At 37.2% G+C, this 8,881-nt stretch overlaps 1 protein-coding gene across 1 annotated transcript in view; it reads left to right on the top strand.

Moving 5' to 3' along the window:
- The window catches only part of BIRC6 (baculoviral IAP repeat containing 6), a 159,039-nt gene that overhangs the window by 39,114 nt on the left and 111,044 nt on the right, over positions 1 to 8,881 (top strand). The window contains exons 21-29 of the mRNA XM_008643347.2: positions 1,728 to 1,861; positions 2,961 to 3,107; positions 3,681 to 3,868; positions 4,497 to 4,811; positions 5,200 to 5,299; positions 5,793 to 6,007; positions 6,177 to 6,385; positions 6,677 to 7,023; positions 8,080 to 8,299. Of these exons, the coding sequence (XP_008641569.1) occupies positions 1,728 to 1,861; positions 2,961 to 3,107; positions 3,681 to 3,868; positions 4,497 to 4,811; positions 5,200 to 5,299; positions 5,793 to 6,007; positions 6,177 to 6,385; positions 6,677 to 7,023; positions 8,080 to 8,299 (1,875 nt within the window). The remainder of the gene's footprint in view (positions 1 to 1,727; positions 1,862 to 2,960; positions 3,108 to 3,680; positions 3,869 to 4,496; positions 4,812 to 5,199; positions 5,300 to 5,792; positions 6,008 to 6,176; positions 6,386 to 6,676; positions 7,024 to 8,079; positions 8,300 to 8,881) is intronic.

Below are 8,881 nucleotides of genomic sequence, written 5' to 3'. Positions count from 1 at the left end.
GCTGAAAAATGGGTAAAAGGCACTTTCCTTGTTGAAATAAATCTGGGTTGGACAGAATAAATTAAACCCCTCTGCAGTATGTTCAAATTCTGATTCTACTCTACAGTGCTCTTGTAGAATTTTTACATTTTATGACCTGCTTACTTAATAAATCAAACTCCTCATTTAAAACATGTAAGTAATCAGTATTAGTGTTGAGCTGACCTGATTTATTAAATTTTTAAATCTGATGTCTAAAGCAGGCTGTGAAGGTACCCCACTGAATTTTGTCTGAGCAGTTTCGTGTGTTTTAGTAGCCACTTTACAGTAGCATGTTGTCTTGGCTGGCGTTTGAAAAAAGGTCAGGCAGCAAACACATCAGTCCTGTCAGATGTGCAGGATGCACTGATCCTGTCTAATGCATGCTTGTAAAGAGCAACCAAGTCTATCCTGTGTTGTTCTGAGCATAAAGTTATTTTGAATTTGCTGCCTTGTAAGTTATTTTGAATTTGCTTCCCTTGTAAGGGAAATGCAATGTTAAATGGGTTGATCTGTAATTCTCAGATGATCTGTAGCAATTATTGCCCTTTTGTAAGATTGTTCATCATTTTCTGATTATTCCAGTCATAGTATTTTGTGGCCAAAAGCACTGAGCCCAGCTAATGTGGAAGCATTTTAACATTCATAGAAATTTAGAATCTGTTTTTACCTTGTTGCTTTCATGTAGACATTTACACTTTCGTGATTACTGGATCAAAAAAGATGTTTAAATATTTCAGCCTTCTCAACATTACCTGTTGGGGGTTTTTACCTCATCTGGTAAAGAAAAGACAAACTGCTCAGAGGCAGAGGGAAAAGGGGGTGGAAGAACTTACTGTCCCTGCTGGTGTTTGTGGAAATATTTCAGATTTCTTCTGTCTCTTGCCAAAGTGCAGAGTGTTATGTTTCTCACTTTTATACCTACACAGATGCATTCTTTCTTTCTACTCTGGCTTAGTAATTTGGCCTGTTTTCCATTTTTTTCCTCTTTTCAGTTGCTGGTAATAGGTATTGGTAAATACAAAAAAAACCCAACCAAAACAAACACAAACAAAACCACAAACGAACAAAAAACCCCACTGATCTTGATACTACTTTGGAGTTGCCTTCTTCTTGGCTTATAAAAACCCTAATTGGTTTGGGACCACTTTGAGTGATGGTGCTATTTTTTCCCCTCCAGCACTGCCAGAGTAAATGTTACGAGTTTTCTTCTGTTGAGGTATTTATCGCGAGCATTGATTGGTATGCCTAGCAGCATTTCCTTTTTTAATTCTTACTTCAGCTAGAAGAACAAGCTGAGGTGGAATTTCTTCCGCTGTTTTGGAAAAGTACTGTGTTTTTGTTGACTTCAGACAAAAGTCTGATTTACCATGTGCAGGTGTGTGTATTGCTGTGGCTCATTGTCTAAGGCTTGTAGTTCTAGTTTCCATGTCTAGTGTGATTGTGTGTCATGTTTCCAGGACAGTATTACATCTTCAAAACTATTTAGTAATGAAGAGTTACTTATTTAGCATTATAAGCTGTTTAAAAATGCCATCTAATAAATTATTTTAATGAAGTGTAAGTAAGTGATAATTTCAAAGATGTGTCAAATGAATGAACAGAATAGTTTGGAATATAATAAATCCTGATGGTGAAACACTTGACCTTTTCCTGTAATTTTATATGAATTCTTATTGTGTGAATGGTGCTGTTTGTCCTATTTGCAGATACGGATTATACAGTTCACCTTTTGATCCAGTTCTGTTTGATTTGGAAATATGTGGCTCTTCTTGCAAAAATGTGTACAACAGCAGCATTGGAGTACAGTCAGATGAAATTGATTTGTCTGATGTTCTATCAGGTATGTATGTTTGGCAGTGATTGATTGTGGTAGAACTGGTAGATCTCTATTATACTGTTTTCTTTTCATGATTTTATACTTTCTAGCCAAGCTGAAGTCCAAGGTATTCTCTTGCTTATGGTATCTTTTGCATTTCCTGTGGCCTTAGGGCAAGGAGTAAAAGCCTCTTTCTGGAATCTGACATTTTCTTATCCTGTAGAATATCTCAGGGTAGAGATTAGACAGAAAGGCTGCTCGTATTCCCTGGGTCAGTCATCAAGGAATCATCTGTCAGCTCTTTCAGGTAGCTTCCTTGAGGGGTGTGTTACTATTCATTCAGGCTAGCAACACTCACATAGGCAGACAAACCTAAATGGATTTTTCTGAAGTTGGGAAACTGCCATATGGCGTTCCTCAAATATAAAGGTTTAATGAGGTATTTTTTCTGGTTTAGAGGAGCTAAGATACCTTAAAAGCATTTTTGTGTCTGTCTTCTCAGGTTAATTCATAAGTGAATCTTTAGGCCCTGCAATGTCCTAAAGAACTAGATAATTTTTACCTGTCAGGAAATTCTTTTCATAGCAAGCGTATTCATGAGTCATAGTGATTCCTTTCCTTCTCATGTATGCTGTTGTCTTTCTCCTTCCTATCCCTTCCTCCATACAACTCTGTCAATTTGTTTGGATATTGATTAATAGTCTGGGTTTTATACTAAATTCGTGCATGATCGTAGTTGGTCTGACAGTTTCTTCCTCTTCCTTTGCAGTAGATATATCCAGTATCAATGTATTTTTGCAAGCTAATTTGCTTTCAGTGTAGAAAGAGTAGAGCATCCATCATATATAATTTATTTCTGGAATTAAGAAGATTATACTACGCTTCTGTCACAGTTGACAGTTTGACTTATTAATATATTCTGTTCAGATTTGACAGCATTATCATTTTAAAAATACACTTCCATTTATATTGAGGATATGATAGTGTTAAGATGTTTCTTTTACAACATGAACTAATAAAATATGTGCATTATATTTAGTTGTCCCTTTTGACACTTCATGACTTGAAATTTCACTATCAAGAATACATTGGCTGACTGTGCAGATACATGTTTCTCTTTCAGGAAATGGGAAAATAAGTAGCTGTGCAGCTGCCGAAGGTAGTTTTACTTCCCTTACTGGACTTCTGGAAGTTGAACCTCTGCACTTCACCTGTGTTTCAACAAGTGATGGAACTAGAATAGAAAGGGACGATGCAAGTACGTTTACTGGTATATACAATTTTTCATTTTTTCTACTTGTCATAGTTCCACAATACATTTTTAATTGAACATAACGGCACTGTTTGACAAACGGATTGCTTGTAGTTTTGCAAGTGTTGAAATGTTTTGTCTGTGGTTTGTTTTTTCTTAAATAATTTCTATATGCTATATAACTATGAAATATATTCTATATAGTTCTTCTATAAATTTCTGTAATTTCTGTATTTCTTGGATCTTAGCAAACAAATTGGATTAAAAATTATTAATTTGAATCAGTTTGTTTCTACTGGAGAGTATAGCGTACAAGCTTGCATCTTTATGTTACAGCCTTTTGTGGTGGAGGAATTCCAGAACTAATAGGTGGCTTTTCTGTAATCCAAGTATTGCATGCATGACCAGTGTGCATCTATAAACCATATGCTTTGTAGTTCAAGATGATGTTAATTTGTAGCAAGAACTGGATAAAAAGAGATACTTGTCTTGTTTTTACGTCACTCTGAACAATTAATAAAGAATTAAAGGTGTGTTTTATAATTTCTACATACATGTTTTGTTTTGGTTTGTTTGTTTGTTTCATGCCAGTGAGTACCTTTGGGGTTACCCCAGCAGTTGGTGGCCTCTCTTCTGGAACGGTTGGGGAAGCCTCGACAGCACTGAGTTCAGCAGCCCAGGTAGCTTTGCAGTCTCTCTCTCATGCAATGGCCTCAGCCGAGCAACAGCTCCAGGTGCTGCAAGAGAAACAGCAGCAGCTTTTGAAGCTTCAGCAACAGGTTGGAGGCTATTTGGCTCTTTTTAGTGCTGTATCTAAACTTCGAAAGCTGAGAAAGTAGTTGCAGAGCTAGTTGCCTTTTTTTTCTCCATAGTGTGTCTGAGGAAGGAACTGCTCAGCACTCTGGTTCAGTCTTCTTAAGCAAAGTGCTGGGAGTGTCTCCCATGCTGCTTTGGTCTTTCAGACTTGTTTTTTGTGTATTTTAAGGGTGGGTTGGGAGTTTGTAATAAAATCTAAGTCTTCATACGTAAATATATCAGTCTGAAATTGAAAAAGCCCACTGAAATGAAAAGCACAGTTGCTGGCCCAGGGAAGTACCAGTCATAAAGCCGTTGTTATTATGGGCCTTGGCTTCATTGACTCTTACTTTGCTGTTCAGTGGTAGGGTTTTGGTTTGTTTTGATTACTCCATCTAACTACTCATGTTCCTCAGCAAGTAAGTCAAATTAAATAGTTTAATAGTTTAATTTTTCAGCTTACAGTTGGTCATTTAACTTGGCAATGTTGAAGGTAGCTTAGGTTTATTAAATCCAGTTATATAATCAAAGCTGAACTTGTGGTTCAGTACTACTCCTGTGTTCACAAGTGGTATTATCTGCTACATACACTTGCTTTCATCTTCTCCACAGAAAGCTAAGCTGGAAGCAAAACTGCATCAGACAACAGCAGCAGCGGCAGCAGCAGCATCAGCAGTTGGTCCTGTTCACAACTCTGTGCCTTCTAATACAGTAGCAGCTCCAGGGTTCTTCATTCATCCTTCAGATGTCATTCCACCCACTCCAAAAACAACTCCTCTCTTCATGACTCCACCTTTGACTCCACCTAATGAAGCAGTTTCTGCTGTTATTAATGCAGAGCTTGCTCAGCTTTTTCCTGGTTCAGTCATTGACCCCCCAACAGTTAACCTTGCAGCACATAACAAAAATACAAGCAAGTCTAGAACGGTAATTATTTTCTTTTTTTTTTTTTTTCCTTAGTGAAACAAGATGCTGTAAGCATTACCAGGGTCTTAATTTGTACTTCAATGCTAGTAAATATATGTTTATTTGGGTGAAATGTGATAACTATATCACTAAATTCACACCATCTGAAAAGAACTTAAGAAAGCAAGGTAGTATTGTTGTAGTACCTCATAAGGTTTCTCTTTATTGGAGCTAGCTTAACTGTGTAAGGAGTTATTAATCCTTTGAACTTAGTGGTTAATATATTTTGATGGTTCATGCTCACATCTAAGTGTAGTGAGGTGTTGTCAAAATGGTATATCTTTAACAGCTCACAGTAAATGCATAGATTTTAATCACTTAATTTTACTGATGTTTTTCCACTCTTCAGAATCCACTTGGATCTGGCCTTGCTCTTGCAATATCTCATGCTTCACATTTTCTTCAACCTCCACCTCATCAGTCAATTATTATAGAGCGAATGCACTCAGGTAAAAGCACAATTCCTGATAATAATTTTGACACATGTTCTAATGAGAAGTGGAATATTTTCTGGGGCTTTAAGTAAGTTGCTTAGCTACAGTCTCTCTTAGCTTTCCAGAGTAAAGATATTTCTCAGTGTGCATTGTATCATATCTGGGAGTTTAAGACCCAGCATTTGGTGATAGTTGAAAAATCCTGGGGACTTGGGAAATATGTTGGGTCTCTGAACCTGTTCAGAAATAATTCATAAAAAGCAAAACAGCTTCATTTAAGTTGATGCCAAAATTTTCTTCTTGAAGTGCTCAAGCTGTAGTAAGAGTTTCTGGGATTGTGCAGCTATTTTTAACTTCAGGTATACAAATATACTTTTTAAACAATGCATAAACCCTTATATACCTTTTAAACAATACATAAACAGTGGCTTTATTGTTTGAGAAGTAATACGTCTTGCTGGTTAGCACACTCTGGTCTTTTAGGCAATCCTGTGTTTTTCTCCCCTAGGAGCAAGAAGATTTGTGACGCTGGATTTTGGAAGACCTATTTTACTGACAGATGTATTGATTCCCACCTGTGGAGATTTGGCTTCTTTGTCCATTGACATCTGGACTTTAGGAGAAGAAGTGGATGGAAGGCGACTGGTAGTGGCTACTGACATTAGCACACATTCACTTATTTTACATGACTTGCTGCCACCCCCAGTTTGCAGGTTTATGAAGGTAAAAGGATCTTTTAAGTTCTTGATGTTTGTTAGTATGTGAATTTTCACTTAAGTTCTCCTTAGACCAAACTTTTGTTGGCTATAAATTTTTAATGTATTTTTGACTTCATGGATTTTTTGCCTGTTTTGATACAATTGTGTTACAATATAGTTGCGCTTTTTTTCAGATCACTGTTATTGGTCGATATGGTAGCACAAATGCCAGAGCGAAAATCCCATTAGGATTTTATTATGGCCATACCTATATCCTACCCTTTGAAAATGAGCTGAAACTAATGCACGATCCCCTCAGAGGAGAAGGTGAAGCAGCAAATCAGCCAGAAATTGATCAACATTTGGCAATGATGGTTGCATTGCAGGAAGACATACAGTGCAGGTTAGCAGGAAAAAAAAGTATATTTGCTAGTTATTTTAATGTAAAACACCGGGATATCATAATGTTACAGATTTTTTTTCTTCCCATTATATTCTTCAGACCAGAAAATACTCTGCTGTTGTAGAGTGGTTGTGAATGCAGTAGCAAAGACTACATTGTATTTTTTTTCAGTATCTCTTTTTACAGTGCATTCACAATAGACCAGAAGTTGTCTTCTGGTAGGGTGACTGTCAAATGTATTGCTGTTTGCTAATGTGTATTGAATTGTGGTTTTTTAATATTTCCCTTTAGGTACAATTTGGCCTGTCATCGGTTAGAAATCCTTCTGCAGAGTATTGACCTGCCACCACTCAACAGTGCTAACAATGCCCAGTACTTTTTGAGGAAGCCAGACAAGGCAGTAGAAGAAGACAGCAGAGTATTTTCTGCTTACCAGGACTGCATTCAGCTACAGCTTCAACTCAACTTGGCTCACCATGCTGTTCAGAGACTCAAAGTAGCTTTAGGTGCAAGCAGGAAAACACTGAAGGAACAATCGGATCCGAAAGAGTTGATTCAGATGTCATCCACAGAACAGTTACGCACCATCATTAGATACTTACTGGATACTTTGCTCAGTTTGCTACATTCGTCCAATGGTTAGTACTTTTTGAGGTTTTGATTTTTTTGTCATGTTAGTAGAAACAATTTCCAAGTTTTTGTATTTCTTGACCTGCACTTTCCTACTATAAGGCCTTTAAACTATGTTTAGATATAAAATCATAGAAATGTAGAATGGTGTTTGAGTTTGAAGGGATCTTAAAAATCATCTAGTTCCAACACCCTGCCGTGGAGAGTGACACCTTCCACTAGACCAGGCTGCTCCAAGCCACATTTACTGTCATTTTAGTAGCTGATAACAAACATTGTCAAGTTTTACCAGTGGCACCAAGCTGGCCTAACCACTTACTGAAAAGGATAGAAGGTGTCAAGGTCCTTCTCGCTTTTCTGTAGTCCTGGCTGCGTATTCCTTTGTTCAGATAGTCATCTGATCCTTCTGTGGTATGAACCAGTTTGCTGAAGTAACAAAAAACTGCCCAGGCAGAATCACCTTGTGGAAGTATCTGTGAGCATTGAAGCCTGTGCAATGCTGGGGATTGATTAAGTAGTTAGAAGTGGACTGAGGAAGCAGACATTGCTTTTAGAGTGGTGATGGTAGTGAACTCATAAAACCAGTATTTCTGCTCAGCTCACAATTTTCTATTATCCAGTAAAGATTTTTATTTCCTAAGCTTGCCACTGAAAGAAGTCTTGGAGAATTGAAATTGAAAAATCTGAGTAGGAATGTTGGTTTGTGTTTTTTGTTGTTTTTTTGTTTGTTTGTTTTTTTGGGTTTTTTTAAACAACAAAAAAAGGCAGAACATTGTTCTATTGATAGACTGTCTGTCTTGTGATTTTCTGTGCCAGTTGTACTAAAGCATGATGATGGTTTGCTTTTTGCATTGTGTAGACTCTGGGGGGGTATTTGTATTGATTTGGTTTTGACCAAATGGCCTGGTGGTTGACTTATGTGCAAATTACCATCTCCCCATATGTTCCCTCCTCCTTTACTCCTGTGCCAATTAGTTTAACTGTAGTAGTTTCAAAAACTTACTGCAAACTTCTTCCTATGTTTTCAAGTCTCTTTAAGCAGAGGTGTTCTCTTTCCTTAAAAGGGCACTCAGTTCCTGTGGTTCTGCAGAGTACTTTTCATGCTCAAGCTTGTGAAGAATTATTTAAACACCTGTGTATCAGTGGAACCCCCAAGATACGATTGCATACTGGCCTTCTGCTTGTTCAGCTCTGTGGAGGTGAAAGGTGGTGGGGTCAGTTTCTCTCAAACGTACTGCAGGAATTATACAATTCAGAACAACTTCTCATATTTCCACAAGACAGGTAAGATATAGATTTATATTGATACATTACCTGTGGATCAGTGAAGTAATTCCATTGTTCATAATTTAGCATTGGAATTGACGAAATCGGACTGAAGGGTACTTATCCATGGTTTTCACTGGTTTAAGAAATAGACCATGAAAAGTGCTGCAGATGATAGATGTCCAATTGCAGTTATTTATTGCACCTATTTGGTTCTTACACCACAAAAATTTGCTATTTTTTCTTACTTGGAGAACTTCATATACCTAGCAGGATTGCTCCCCAGTGTCAAAAGTGGCCTTCTCCTTTATCAGGCTTAAGTGTACCCTCACCATAGAGCTGCTCTCCTCTGGCATTTGAAAGTGGGATTGAGACTGGAAGGTACACTATTAGCATTTAATACAAAAGATTGCACTGATATAAGAGCAGGAACGTGTAGAGTTGAGGACTGAATGTTAGATGTATTGATTATTTCAGATTATTGATTGAGGTCTTTAATATTCCAAATCTTAGCATTTTATTTTAATCAAATGTATTTGCTGTTTAGTGGCTTTCTGCCTTCTTTGAACAGCAACATATGTTGTTTCATATCTTTTTGAA

The sequence above is a fragment of the Corvus brachyrhynchos genome, unplaced genomic scaffold (genome assembly GCF_000691975.1).
Source record: "Corvus brachyrhynchos isolate BGI_N302 unplaced genomic scaffold, ASM69197v1 scaffold70, whole genome shotgun sequence".
Taxonomy (NCBI): Eukaryota; Metazoa; Chordata; class Aves; order Passeriformes; family Corvidae; genus Corvus; species Corvus brachyrhynchos.
Note: the sequence above shows the minus strand (reverse complement) of the source record. Positions and strands in the feature narration are given on the sequence as shown.